Genomic DNA, 14,290 nt, shown 5'->3' with positions numbered 1-14,290 from the left:
CTGGTCTCTTTTGTCATGAAAAAGGGTATACTGATTCAACAAGCCCATGTTGCTGTTCCGCTCGACCACGAGAAACTGGGATTAGTTCGAGGCTACAGGGTAGGCGACTCAATCTCGAACTCGCAGAATAACACAACCACGATGCAACAATGATATATCGGGTATGATATACCACAAGAATTGAAGTTCGAGGGTAAGAAAGTATCCCCTTTATCTCTTATTCTTGATTTCAAAAAGCCGTTTGGCGTAACTCAGCACTGTAACCGCAAGTATGGCGCATGTTAAAGCAACTAAATGCACTTAACTTCTTAACAGCCCATTCACTTCAGTGCACCAAGATGTAATAAGTAAAGCAGGGGATGTTACCAAAACCTGCTAATATAAGCTTGCCCAATGATACAATTTTCGTCGGTATTTCTTCTCTTCACCTTTCCAACATTGCATAGCCTCTTACGTTCTCCTTAACAATCAAGCTCTGTGTACCTTGAAGAGGCACGTGGCGGTACATAAGAGGCTTCAAACCAGGAAGTTAACCTCCGGAACGAACCATCACAAGACTCATAAAGCGCCATGTCTCTAACATTTCTGTTCTTGGCTGAGCTGAGAATTGTGGCAGTGATACTGCATTAACGGTGAGCAGTGGGTTCTCAACCAATCAGAAGCCGAGTGTATGAAGCTTCCAGGGACAGACAAAGCTTGGCTTAGGTCCTGACGTCACAACCCGAGCTGATCGATGAGATAGTGGTGACCGCACCGGGCAAAGAATTCCAAAACAAGCAAGGCAAATCTTGGCTGTAAATGAATGACACGACCTTATTTCCACGTCGTATCTCGTCTCATCTTCTGTGTCCCCTGTGCATGTGCCTCCCGTCTTGGCCAGAAAGCTTACACACAATCTCCGACTCTGTAAAGGTGCAGTCATGAATCACGCTTTGAGGCGCGCTGCGCTTGGAGTGTCTCCTGCTTTACGAGCATCACGATTGCATACACAATTTGCTTCTCATCAATTACCAGCGTTGTACAGATGCGAAACGAATCAAACACCCTTTAGACGCGCTTTCACAACGACAAGATGTTTCAACCAAGAGGCTGCAGCAGCTGAGTCGCAGGAGGAAATTGCACGAAAAGAAGAGTTGAGTGAAAAGGCGCGCAAGAGGGATATGACGAAGGTCACATCTGGTGCCAGCGCTCAGACATTGGAGAATGACCGACCATGGCATAGAGTGGACTCGCAAGCTGAGAAGGATTCTGACATACCTGACAAGACGGAAATGAAGAAGGGTAAGCTCGCATACAATCAATTCACAAGATCTATACTGACACGCGCAGGGCGTCTATTGACAACCCCCACACGCCTATTGAAGCTTATCCTTCCAATGCCCTTTCACCCTGAACAAGAACACGTCAATAGACCAGTACAACAAGATGTCGAAGACAAAGGCGAAACAGTTGAGCCATTAGCTCTCCTCGTGCACCCGCATCAACCTCTTTCTTACCTCGAGCGATTGATCCAAGCTGAAATCCCCCCAGTCCAGTACAAGGGCCGCGAGAAGCTACCCGACATCGTTTTCCGAGCCGAAGCAGATCAGGAAGAACAGCATGGGAAGAAGGACGACAAAAAGAACAGCAGCGTCAATGTTGCGTCATACTCTGGTCTTGGCCATGAAGGTCCCTCCCGTAAAGAGGCGAACTGGGTGCGATGGAGTGGCAGCACCGAGATCGGAGACTTTATTCGAGATGCTGCTCGCGGTCGGGAGTTTGCGATTGACGTTGAGGGCTTCGACAAGGAACTTAGGGTCGCAGTGCCTAGTTTCAGAGACCGAACTTATTACATGCGCATGAACTTAAGACGCATGTCACGCGACATTGAAGCAATGTCAAAGGTCAAGAACGAATGCGACGCACTCGCGCACAAAGGAGCGCATCGATTGGCACAAGGCGGCTTTGCGGCATTGGCTGGATGGTGGGGAGTTGTCTACTATGTCACTTTCCACACTCAATGGGGCTGGGATCTGGTCGAGCCCGTTACGTATCTCGCCGGTCTGACAACTGTCATGGGCGCTTACCTCTGGTTCCTCTACATCAGCCGGGATCTAAGCTACAAAGCCGCCATGAAGGTGACAGTGTCAAAGCGACAAGCTGCACTTTACCAAGAGCGAGGATTTGATCAGAACAGATGGGAGCAGTTGGTTCACGAAGCCAATCAACTTCGAAAAGACATCAAGGTCGTGGCTAGTGAGTACGATGTTGACTGGGATGAGAAGAAGGACTTGGGAGGTGAGCAAGTGCAAAAGGTTCTCGAAGAGGAGAAGAAGGGCCGAGATGGTACCAAGATGACTGAGGGCAAAGATGACGAAGAGGGTCCCGGATCTGCCGAAGAGGTCAAGAAGAAGAAGCAGTGAACGGCGAGATCTAGAAGTGAGTAGATGCAAAGTTTGTACATTAAACATCAGATCATGGCGAATGGCTTAGCATTGGGGGCTTAGAACATGCGACAATTATTGATGGTGGGTGTGGTGACACCTTCAGAGGGAGATTGAGACTGCTGTAAATTGAACTTGCCGCGATTTCGGACGGCTTATGGAGCACGCATAGCGATAGGCAACAAACAATTGATTTAATGTTAGATTTGTGACTTGCATAAATGATCTGTAACATGGAAATTCTGATAGCCTGATAAACGAAAACCTCGAGATAACAATTTCGTACTGGGGTTAAAGTCGCCGAGATAGAGTCAAGCATTCCAGTTCATGGCGGGGTATGATATGATAGATGGACTTATCATGACGTACAACAAATAGTGCATTTCCGTATTGATACTGTGTTTGACGTAGCATATAGGTGCTGTACAGTGCCCATATCTACTGTCCCTCACCTCCAACCACGCCTATATAACATCTCTCCACCACCTCCATCAAAGCATCCAACCATCGCCTCGGCGTTTGTCACGATCGCCTCTTCAAAGGTCAGCATGTGATCCGAAAGAGGCAGTCTTCTGGAACTCTTCTCCAGGAGCTTTAGCACCGACCTAAAAACAAGTTAAACATAAGTCAACTTCCCCTCTCCAGCCGATCCCCCGCAAGCGCAACCTACAGCCCCCCCCCCCCGATTACGGATAAGCCCCGAAAAAGGAAGAAGCGCGCGATTATGGCTCCCCAGGTCATTCGCTTGCCCGATGGGCAGACCTTCACTGTCACACCCGTCTTTGCAGGTCTCGGCTTCAAGAGCCATGAGTTGAATACGCATCATAATGCGTTTCCTGTGGGGTGGACCGTTGTGCTGAACACGGAGAGCGATGATGGATCTGATGATGATACTGAGAAGCAGGATGTTGAAAATGGAGAGAATGGTGTTGCGCTGGATGGGAAGGCGAAGAGGCAAATTCACTCTTTCGCTAAACCGACGCTGCAGGGCGATAACCTCTTCATCTCGTCCATCGCGAACCCTTCGAGCTCCGAGTTCAAACCCGCTGCGAGTCCCACACGGCAGATTGCCATGATGCTGTGGATTACACTATACTGGTACTTCCACCAGCCCGAACCTGCGCCGCAAGTTCCTGCTCAGGCAGCGGAGAAGACGCCTCAAGCTGCTAAACCTCGTGGTGAATGGAGGATCAACATCAAGCGCGATGGAGTGCTCCGAGGTCGGAATTTGATCCCTAAGCTTGAGCGCATGGGACTTATAACGTCGGAGAGCAGTGCTGTTGGAACGAGTTTGGATGATAATGGGGACGATTGGTCTAATATGTTTGTCTCGAGACGGATGTTTTGGCAACTCCCCGGTCGGCTTTTTCTCTTCTCTTTACAGCCTAACAAAGCTGGTGCGAATTACGATTCTGTTCCTGGATCGCCTATTGGCAGTCGCCCGAACTCACCTTTACCTATGGAACCACCATCGCCATTCCACAAGACCTTCCAGCGCCATTCACCGCATTCGTCTCTGAATCGAATAGATCATGATCTCCCCGGTGGACCAACTCCCACATCGATGGCAAACCCGCCGAGCTTCCCTATTGGACCTTTCTTTTCGAGCTCTCATCTTCCGACTTACTATCCGCCTGCTCCTCTTCAATATATCTTTACGAATAATATCCGTCACCCGATGAGACCAAAGCCACCTAGGATGGGCGAAGTCTTTTACACAAGATTTGTCCCGAGCGTTAATCAGTACCTTTCGTTCCGAGTTGCTTCCATTTCACCCAATCCTGTACCTTACCTTGGACCTGTTGGACCCAAGCCTCCTGAGCAATCTCATCTTAGTACGATGAATGACACAGCTTTGTTGGAGATGTGGATGAAGAAGCCTCGAGTGAGCGCCTTCTGGGGGGAGTATGATGAACAATTCCTCACCAAATCATTGAACCAAGCCAACTCTTTCCCTGTGATTGGACAATGGGACGGCGTACCATTTGGATACTTTGAGATCTACTGGGTTAAAGAAGATATTCTCGGTCAGCATCTCGGTAGCGATGCGGCGGATTGGGATAGAGGTCTTCACGTGTTCATCGGAGAAGAGTGGGCAAGAGGTCGGGTTCCAATCTGGTTGACGGGATTGGTGCATTGGTGCTTGACATCGGACTACCGAACAATGAGTATATGCCTTGAGCCGAGAGTGGACAATGCGAGGTGAGTTTGTTGCTTCGAACATGGCTGTTCAGCGCTGACAATAAGTAGGTTTCTGCAGGGCCTAGAGTTTACTGGGTTTTCGCGTGAGAAGCAGATTTCGTTCCCGCATAAACAATCTTGGCTTGTTAGACTGCGTCGTGAGCAGTGGGAAGGACCGGCGCTTTGAACATATGGATGCGATGATTGGGGAGGGTAGGGTAATGTGGTGACGAGAATACGAGAGATGATTTACGACGGAGATACTGGGTACTATGACGAATACATGGGATGCCTTTCGAAATTGAACATGATGGTTACGACTAGTCTCTGTGAACACTTGCTCCAGCGGTGAACATGTGATTTCTGTGGTCTGTTGTTACTCGCCGGCACGGAACGCAAATGCTTTGTGTTGAGGGAACAGAGTACGCTTGAGGAACAAAGCATGTCGCGTCTCAACTGAACAAGGCCTTGGTTCACTTACACACCCAAGAACAGCTAAATCGACGATCAGTACCATCTTTTCTATAAGATCAAGTGGTCCTTCATGTCTAAAGATCTCAACATCTAACAACAGTTGGAACATCGACGCTTCAACATAACAGTCTCAAGCTAAAATCACCACTCAATCAATTCAAAATGTGTCAACAAGGTAACACTCCCCAATCACCCACGGCCATAACAATGACTGACGAGAATGCATCCTTCATCCGCCAATCCTTCCTCCGTGGCTATCTCGCACCAGCCTTCAACCCCCCATCGCGCACCTGTCCCCGCTGCCACGCCCCATTCACCGGCTCGAAGACGATGTGTCTCCGCTGCCTCAAAGACATATACATAGAACAAGCCGCCGAAAAGCGCGAAAGGGAAAGAGATACTTTTCTCTCCTACTGCGAAAACGAAAAATGCAACGAAACTACTCATCACCTCGGCCCGGGGTGGTGTGTTCCCTGTAATGCACATGGGAAGAACGTGTATCAGGTTATTTGTGTGGACTGTGAGCTTGTGATGGATGTGCCATATACTGTTAAGGATGATCAGGGGGGATTTGTGGATATGCTCAAGGTGAGGAATTTGTGGTGTGTTAAGTGTAGGGGTCTGGCGGATTCGTGGGTTAGGATGGATGTTTAGTCGTGCTGGCGCGACTTGATCTGACCTGGAGGAATGGAGATGGGAGTTACTTAGCGCTTGGGATAGCACCGCTGATGTGATATCGTGATATTACTACGGCTTAGAAGTCGGGTATCTCGGAAGTGAGCCATGTCAGATATCTATGGAACGGTAAGCACTAGATCCGTCAATTTGAAGGACAGACTATAAAAACGGGACTCCGTCCAATAACTCAGTAAGCAATAATCCATCTTTTTGTTTCCAATTGTCTTTGTGAATATGTCTGCTCAAATCAAGGGCATTGAATCGCTTCAATGCGAATATGTCGTCCCTGACAACGATACACCACAACTTCCTCGTTGGTCCGACACACACATTCAACGCCCTGCTCTTATAGTTACCCCAAAGACCGAGCAAGATGTGAAAGATGCCATTCGTGTCGCGAAAGAGAACAAGCTTATAATCGTTGCTGCTGGCGGAGGCCATGGAACGTTTGTCAGCGTGGACCCAGCATCCCTGTACCTCGACATGAAGCTCTTCAAGAAGATTGCACTGAACAAGGATGAAGGAACTGTGAAGGTTGGTGGTGGCGTCATCGTCGGAGAGGTACTGAAGATCTTGGCAGACGAGGGCTACTACACTCCCATTCCCAACTCTGATGCCGTTGGCTTTGTGGGAAGTATGCTTGGAGGTGGAAACAGTGCTCAGATTGGCCTTCATGGATGGATGGTCGACAACATGGTTTCGTTCCGACTTATCACTGCTTCAGGCGACATTGCCGAAGTCGATTATTCGTCAAAGGACAAGGAACAATCTCTCTTCAACGTTCTCTGCGGCGCGGGTCATGGACTCGGTGTCGTCACGGAGCTAACTGTTTCCGCATTCCCACTTTCGAGTCTCAACATGGAGGACAACAAAATATGGACAAGGTCGCTCATCTTTCCTGCTCCAGCACTAGATATTGCTATCAATGCCTTTCTGGATCTGAGCCACCCTCCAGCCGAAGGATACATGAGCTTGGCGTTTGCACGAAGTCCTCCTGGTACTCCAGCAGCTGGATCTCCAATCATCATTCTGGGGTACCAGTATTTTGGTCCTGCTGAGCAGGCTGAGAAAGCAACGACCTTGCTTTTCCAGGACGAAGTCGTCAGCAAGACCGTCGTGGCAAACACAGAGCTATTGCCATTTGAGAATGTCAATGCCAAGATGAACATCTACAACTCTCACCACGGCCACAAAACCATAGCATCCTGTCGTCTTCACAAAACCACAGCTGAAGCCATAAAAGCTGGCTTCGAGAAATGGCGCATCGCAACGGAGGACTATCCTGATGCTCAACAATCAAGTCTCATAATCTCAGCATACAACATCGACAAGACTTCAGCGATCAAGAATGAGAAGTTCGTGGAGGGCAGGGATAGAAACATCAATGCGTTTATGGTGATGGTGGCCAAAGAGGACAAGACAAGAGAGGCGTTTGGGCCAATTCTGGATGATGTAGTTGCAGGTTTTAGAAAGAGTGATGAGGGGATGGTGCCGAGAAGTTTTCCGAATAATTTGAGGCCTGGGAAGGACTTGAGTGAAATGTATGATACGGAGAGGTTGGAGGTTTTGAGGGATGTGAAGAAGACTTGGGATGCCGATGGCGTGTTTTGGTCGCCTTACTTTAAGGCTGTTTAATTGGCACATATCGAGTTTAGTCTTGTAGTTTAATGGCTCTTCGTAATTAGAGGCTATTCATGCTTGTAATGCTGAAGTCTGATGAGTTCTTGGTGCTGGCCCAGTCGAATGATTGTGACTTCTGATTGGCCTCGTATTCCGTATTCTCGTATCGCGTATCCCGCGTGTAAGCCTTGACCCGCTATATAACATGAACCTGAGATCTCATAACCACAAGACTTCCCGACTCAATCCCTCATTATTTTATTGATCCAAAGCTTAAAATGTCAATTCAAGCGGTTCGAAACCGTTCAACGTCGTCAACCCGGCGCCTACTCACTACATCCTCCCAAATCCACCAGACCTTTCACCTATCAGATGGTCGAACACTAGGCTTCGCCGAATTCGGAAAACAAGATGGAAAGCCCGTTTTTTACTTCCATGGATATCCTTCTTCGAGACTCGAAGCTCAGCCGATTCATGAAATTGCTCAACGCTGTGGTGTTCGTCTCATAGCTATAGACAGACCCGGCTTTGGACTGTCGACATTTAAACCTGGCTATCAAATCTTGGATTGGCCAACTGATGTGATGCAGTTTGCTCAAGCACATCAAATCCCCAAGTTCTCTGTCTTGGGTCTCTCCGGTGGCGGTCCTTTTGCTCTGGCTTGCGCTTATGCCTTGCCAAAGCGTGCAATTACAAGTGTTGGACTCTTTGCCACTGCACCGCATTGGGCGGCTGGTACAAAGCACGTTGAATATTACCGTCGAGTCTTCAAAGTCTGGGCGGAATATTCTCCATCGACTCTCCGTGCAGCACTATACATGCTGTACCTATCACTGAGATGGATTGTTCTATCCGGTCCTGTTTCCAGAAGACTCAGCAAATGGCTCGAAGCTCAACACAAAAAGGAAGAAGCAGAGAGTGAGGCTCCAAAACCAAAGTCTCTGAGCTTAGAAGAGTTGGTAGAAATGGTTCTCGACGAGCCGTTCCGCCAAGGAGCCGACGGTGCCGTACACGAGATGAACCTCCTGACGTCTAAGAACTGGGGGTTTGATCTTGAGAAGGTCCAGTATGACAATATTCAAATATGGCATGGGAAGAAGGACGCGAATGCACCTATCCAGATGGTTCGGTATATGGCGGAGCGGATACGAGGATGTGAATTGCATGAGTTTGAGGATGAGACTCACTATACTATGTATAAGCACTTTGAACCAGCGTTACGGAAATTGGTCGAATAAGGGTCTGCCTAGAGACCGGAGGTGTTGGTTGAGAAAGAAATAATATTGGGAGTTGGGATTGAGGTGATAGAGTGGAATAACTAGATTTTGTACAATAGAATAGCTGAAAATTTCACCTCCGCATGGTTTCCATATCTCGTTCAGGCATCAGAGCAGAACCACCATTCCTAGATATTTGATGATACGCTTTCAAAGAGTTATGGGCCCTTGAAATATCAAACATTGCTTCCTTCTGGATCTTGCCCGTCTTCTGCCCGCATGTCTGGCACATCAAGTTTACGCCTGGCCGACCAATATCATTCATAGCTGTACTTCTCGTTGATTCTTGTGGACTTTGCAGTATGAATACTTCGTCCGCTCCAAGCATTCGCTCTTCAATCATGTTTGTGGTGCTGGTCGTCTTTGCGATAGCCTCTCCAGCCATGATCGCTAGAACTGGTAGGCCTCTCATAAGAGGCGGCAGACCACCTTGAATATTGGATAGTCTGGCTAGTTTGGAAACTTCTGTTCGAAGAGCTTGTGATGATTTGTTTGAAGACATTATGAGACTGATATGAGAGGTTATGAAAAAGCATATAGATTTAGCTTGATCCTGGTTAGAGAGCTGTGAAAATGGAAAGCAGAAGGAGGATAAAAGGTTTGATGTAGTCGAAGAGAATATTCTAGCTCAATCAAATAATTTAAGAGGATACCTAGCTGTACCCTTTGATGCTTGGGAGCCAAATCCATGTCCTGCCGTGGAGTAGTCCAGTCTTATACGGAATACGCAGCCAATAGCGGAGTCAGCATTACGCCAAGTTTTAGGCAAGCAACGACAGTCTTGGCTGTAGATATTGATAACTCTTCTCTTCTTGAATTTTGGTCTACCGCTGAAATATGTCTATTGGCTCGTCTTCAAATCAACCACCAGTTTCCCTCCACTAATCTCCCCCTTCCTCATTCTATCCAGCCCCCTGTTCACGTTATGCAGACCATCCTCAACATCGATAATTCTCGGTGGCACAAGCGCACGGCTTGACAATAATCTCTCCAACCATCTCGATAGCACTTCACCAACCTCCGGTACTTCGTGATACAGCTTGAACGGAATAGTATGGAAGATGACGCCCGCTGACTGGCCCGTTTTGGGAAGTCCACTCATACCGACCAGATGAGCGGGGACTATAGGCTCAGCGGGCGGAGTGCTAGGTGGTGAAGTGACATTCGCCGCGCTTCGATGTAGTTCTTCAGGGCCAAGAGCGCGGAGTAAAACCCCAGCTGTATCTTTACCTCTTGTGTCGATACCAAAGCGAAGTTTTCCTTTCGTGTTGGCGCGAAGAACAGCAACCGCTCGCTCGGGATCATGGCTGTCAACCAGCAGATCCGGTCGAAGAACAGGATTCTCGGAAATTCGAACTCCATGCTTTGCGTTATCAACAACCAAAGCAACCTTCAATCCAACCAGACGAGCCAGTTGAACGGCGAGAACAGCTGAGGTTGAAGACCCACCCCAGATAGCGATCCAATCCCCAGCTTTAGCACCCTCATTCGGCAAAATGCTATTCAAGCACTCTCCCCTAATATCTTCCGGAAGTGCCTCTTCAGGTACCTCTCTCACAAGGTTAAGAATGGAAGGACCATCCTGAACAGACGTAAAATCAACGCCGAGACAAATTCCTAGCGACAGAGCTGCAGCTACATATGCGACTCCAAGTGTAGCGCCTTGCTTGATTGTGATTTCCTTTGGAATTCTCACGACGTTAAAGTCTGAGGCGACTACGTATTGTTGGTATGTTGCTTTCCGGAGATCGCGGTAGTCGGTTGATATGACGATTACTTTGTCACCAGATTTGATTCTTGAGGGGGTTTGGGGAGCGAGGACGACGGTGCCTGATGCTTCGCGACCGGAGATGTATGGTAACTCTGGGATGGCGAAACCGTAGTCACTGTAGGTTCTGTCAGTAGCTATACTCATATCATTCACGCGGATCGAACTTACGGTGACTTCCAGTCGATGGGATTCAGTCCAATAGTATCAGTGCGAACTAGTAGCTCATGGTCGTGTTTTGTGCTGGGGATGGGGTGACCGTCGGTGATTTGGTATGGTTGCCGCAAGCCATGTAATAACAGAACTGTCTGAGAAGATGGTATAGGGTGTTGAGTCTCAGAGTCGCTTGCTTGATCTTGTGATGTTAAGTCGGTAGGTGGTGTATATCGAGGCTGAGAGTCTGATGGTGTCTGAGACACGGGATGTTCTTGCGATGAATCTGTGACAAATGAGAGTGGTATCCGTGCTCCGAAAGCCGGTTCGGCCGAAAGTGAGAGGTATGCGCTCATAGTGCTGATATCTATCCGTATATCTGAATGTAATATCAGACTGATTAGGCGGCCCAAGTCCAACAAGCCAACACGCCTTTATTAAGATAACAGTACTTCTTCGCAAAGAAAATTATAAATCCAAAGTTTACGAGGGGTAACGACCTTTTCAATAATCTACCGTCCATTCGACAAAAAAGGCAATCCGATCCTTTTCAACGGATGCAAGTAACCTAACAGGCTCCCGAAGAGCATAGCGCATGGCGTCATGTACGTTTCGTCGAATCACGCTCTGATATGTTATCCCATGCCCGCAATTCTTCCAATGACGTGACGAGCTTTTTCACAAAGAAACATTATGGGAGAGACCGGTGTCGGGGTGAGATCCCCACACGGGGCGATGGTGTTATTTGGACTATCAATCACTCAACCCCAGGGATGTTACGTGCGGAATTAGCACGACAGTGAATGATATGAGAGATTTGATGATTAAAGAGGACCTGAGATGGTGATTGGAGGTAATGAAGGATTACCGATTGGATTGTTCTGGGCGTGATCGGGTGTATCCCGGTTCCGTGTATGACAGACGGGAGACGATGCAAGATGGCCAAGCACCAGACACATTCATCAGAAGGTTATAATACTTATTATCCATTTCAAACAATCACAGTTTAGCGGTCCGAATTCTCAAAGTGGTAACCGTTTGCTTCCTTTCCCGTGTTTAGGCACTGTCTTCTAGCGATCACCAAACCATGCATCCATGACCGAAACTCAACATTGCCGAGATACCGGCAAGAATCCGTGTTTAGCACTCAAAGTCTGCGGGGAATACTCCATACAGATCGCCTCGTGGGTTACGCTCGGTTATAAAAAGGTTCCAGGTAACCGGCTTGTCGATGGTGCAACCCCTATCAGAATCACGCAATCCAAGATTCGCCTATCTCGCAACTTCTGATTTTGGATACCCCGCGATGGCAGACGATAACAGCAATGGATGTTAAAGTGCTAATATAAATAAAACTGCTCTTTGAATTATTCTTTGGCTATATAATCCGAGGCGTTTGGATTTTGACTTCTGGAGAGGCCAAAGAAGTCGTCGAGATACATCACTATCGCGACGACGGAAGGCATAATTTGAGACAAGACCTCTATAATGAATTAAATACCAAGAGGAATGGTCGCTATAGAAAGGAACAATGTCAAGTTGCAATTTCATAGGAGTACATATGAAGATAGTTCAAACTACTGATACAGCATGGGAACTCTAGCCAGGAAGGCTGACCAGAGTTGATATGAAATATATATGGCCAAGTAGATATAAGAATCAGAGAACATTACATGAAGATACGATACTATTTTTAGCAACTCAAGCTAGATTTCACGAGTATGAAAACTCCTGACTCTATGTATGCCTACCTACATAATCTAAAAGAACAATAACACTCACTCCTCGGCTCTAATTCGAAGGTGCTGTCACGGTGATAGAGGACTGATTTAAAAGCACACAAAGAATTCTTCAAGATATTTATTTACCAGAACATTTAATATTTATTAAACTATACGAGCAGTCAATTACCTGAGAACGCCACCTGCTAGAACACCCTCTGTACTCAGATAGTGATGCATTTTTCATCCACCAAATGCGACCTGGGATAATTTCTTGCACACTATTGTATTCTATACTGCCGAAACTAATGTCCGGAATATCGAAGAGAGAGCCCTCAGAGTTTTGAAGAACATTAATTAGTGGATTCAGTTGAGGATATAATAATTCAGATCAGAATTCTATGAAGTAGATGTAAATCATTTTGATATCGAACTTGTAAGAATCAGTATGACAGTGAAGAGAGAGGCTTCAGTCAAACAAAAAATGAATATGAAATAATTGGTATTGTAACTATCTATCAATATTTTATATATCTCTACTGAACAAAAGGCTTGACAAGTTCCTTGACCTGCTCGTCGGTAACACCCTTGACTCCAAGCAACTCATTATCAAGCTTGGGGAACTTGGGAACACTAGAGGGGTCAAAGATAGCCCTGTACAGGTAGGCAGCGAGAGTAGGCCAGTCAATGATACCCTTTGCGATATTGGCATCAGAAGCAGCAGTCGCGTCGTCGATCTTAGCCTCCTTGACAGTCCACTGCTTGTTGGGGTTGAGCTCCTTGGCAATGTCGAGGAGCTTCTTCTGAGAGATGACGGTATCCTGGATATAAACAACGCGATCCTTTGTCTCCGCAGGATGTGTCAGAACACCAACAACAGCTTGACCAACACTAGCAAGAGTAGTTGTGCTGAACTCAGTGTTACCTCCATCCCAGAGTGTAGCCTCGGCCTTCTTGAAATCAAGGAACAAGCCATGGTTCAAGCCCCAGTCGAGGAAAGCAGAGTTATAAACAAAAGTATAGCTAATCTTGCCCTCATTCGCAAGAGCAGTAAGCTTATCCTCGATATCAACCTTTGTCTTGAAAACAGGAAGCTTGCGAACGCTGGGGATAACAAGGTTTGAGCCAAACTCAGAAGGGAGGAAGCGCTTGACACCAGCGGCTACTGCGGCGTCGATGAGGAGTGATTGGCTGGGAATGGCGAGACTGCCGAGGGTTGAGACGACGGCATCTTGGCCTTGGAGAGCGGAGGTGAGAGAGTCGAGGGACTCGTAGTCGACTTGGATTACTTTGATGCCGGAGGGGAATTTGGAGGTTGATCCGGCGCGAGTTAGGACTGTGAGGTTGAATTTGTTGGAGTCGATGAGAACCTTGAAGACTGCGGAGCCGAGATCACCGGCGGCACCAGCGACAGCGATGTTTTTGTAGGCAGACATTGTTATGTGAGTGTAATATGTAATTGGTTGATTGAAGTTATTGAAGTAGTGAAGGTGATTATTGTTTGAGTGGATGATTGATGGATGGATGGAATGGATGGCAATTGAAGGAGAATGGATCTATCTATATATGTTCCTGAAATCAACAATTGTCGACATGTTTGGCGTCATTGACACAGTTGCAACGCTTAATCATACCATTAGTCGTACTATAGACGCCATCGAAGCTCCGCTTAGTTAACATAGAAGATTCGGAAGATTGGCGATCATAAGGCTGTCAACCCAAAAAGGTTGCATCCCACCCCATTACATGAGCAAAGGATTCCCCCGGAATATGTCTACGGCATTTTGAACTTGGCCCCCAACTTACAGTGCTCTTCTTCTTCATTCTCGACCGCCACAGATGGCTGTGCTTGTGGCTTTCAGCTGGATGGGTAATTTAATTGGAGGTGGGATAGACTGAAGTGGGATGAGATGAGCCGAGTGGGATAATGGATCTATCCGCGGGTCCCATTAAAACCTTAATTGTGCATGTAACGCTCTGACTGGTCAAATCTAT

General features: G+C 47.3%; 8 protein-coding genes across 8 annotated transcripts; 4 read left to right on the top strand and 4 right to left on the bottom strand.

Annotated features, from left to right (window-relative positions):
- The first annotated feature begins 722 nt into the window (after positions 1–722).
- FOXG_04971 (uncharacterized protein) lies at positions 723–2,644 on the top strand. The gene is made up of 2 exons (XM_018383029.1): positions 723–1,281; positions 1,330–2,644. The coding sequence occupies exons 1-2, from the start codon at positions 921–923 to the stop codon at positions 2,400–2,402; spliced, it is 1,434 nt and encodes a 477-aa protein (XP_018239885.1). The 5' UTR covers positions 723–920; the 3' UTR covers positions 2,403–2,644.
- A 503-nt stretch (positions 2,645–3,147) lies between these two features.
- Positions 3,148–4,791, top strand: FOXG_04970 (uncharacterized protein; the record flags this gene model as incomplete). Its single annotated transcript, XM_018383028.1, has 2 exons — positions 3,148–4,625; positions 4,674–4,791. 2 exons carry the CDS (start codon positions 3,148–3,150, stop codon positions 4,789–4,791), a joined length of 1,596 nt encoding a protein of 531 aa, XP_018239884.1.
- Positions 4,792–5,332: 541 nt separating this feature from the next.
- On the bottom strand, positions 5,333–5,434 carry FOXG_18956 (uncharacterized protein; the record flags this gene model as incomplete). The annotated part of the gene is made up of 1 exon (XM_018399106.1): positions 5,333–5,434. One exon carries the CDS (start codon positions 5,432–5,434, stop codon positions 5,333–5,335), a length of 102 nt encoding a protein of 33 aa, XP_018239883.1.
- Positions 5,435–5,990: 556 nt separating this feature from the next.
- On the top strand, positions 5,991–7,391 carry FOXG_04969 (uncharacterized protein; the record flags this gene model as incomplete). Its single annotated transcript, XM_018383027.1, has 1 exon — positions 5,991–7,391. The coding sequence occupies one exon, from the start codon at positions 5,991–5,993 to the stop codon at positions 7,389–7,391; it is 1,401 nt and encodes a 466-aa protein (XP_018239882.1).
- Positions 7,392–7,648: 257 nt separating this feature from the next.
- Positions 7,649–8,811, top strand: FOXG_04968 (uncharacterized protein). Its single transcript, XM_018383026.1, has one exon. The coding sequence runs from the start codon at positions 7,655–7,657 to the stop codon at positions 8,612–8,614; it is 960 nt and encodes a 319-aa protein (XP_018239881.1). The 5' UTR covers positions 7,649–7,654; the 3' UTR covers positions 8,615–8,811.
- FOXG_18955 (uncharacterized protein) lies at positions 8,597–9,317 on the bottom strand. The gene has a single exon (XM_018399105.1). The coding sequence runs from the start codon at positions 9,153–9,155 to the stop codon at positions 8,727–8,729; it is 429 nt and encodes a 142-aa protein (XP_018239880.1). The 5' UTR covers positions 9,156–9,317; the 3' UTR covers positions 8,597–8,726.
- A 97-nt stretch (positions 9,318–9,414) lies between these two features.
- Positions 9,415–11,066, bottom strand: FOXG_04967 (uncharacterized protein). The gene is made up of 2 exons (XM_018383025.1): positions 10,593–11,066; positions 9,415–10,539 (listed from the first exon to the last, which is right to left on the bottom strand). The coding sequence occupies exons 1-2, from the start codon at positions 10,928–10,930 to the stop codon at positions 9,495–9,497; spliced, it is 1,383 nt and encodes a 460-aa protein (XP_018239879.1). The 5' UTR covers positions 10,931–11,066; the 3' UTR covers positions 9,415–9,494.
- Positions 11,067–12,780: 1,714 nt separating this feature from the next.
- On the bottom strand, positions 12,781–14,082 carry FOXG_04966 (uncharacterized protein). The gene has a single exon (XM_018383024.1). The coding sequence runs from the start codon at positions 13,729–13,731 to the stop codon at positions 12,832–12,834; it is 900 nt and encodes a 299-aa protein (XP_018239878.1). The 5' UTR covers positions 13,732–14,082; the 3' UTR covers positions 12,781–12,831.
- Between the last annotated feature and the right edge of the window lie 208 nt (positions 14,083–14,290).

Source organism: Fusarium oxysporum, chromosome 7, assembly GCF_000149955.1.
Source record: "Fusarium oxysporum f. sp. lycopersici 4287 chromosome 7, whole genome shotgun sequence".
NCBI classification, from domain to species: Eukaryota; Fungi; Ascomycota; class Sordariomycetes; order Hypocreales; family Nectriaceae; genus Fusarium; species Fusarium oxysporum.
The sequence above is the reverse complement of the archived record's forward strand: the minus strand, read 5'-3'. Positions and strand labels throughout refer to the sequence as shown.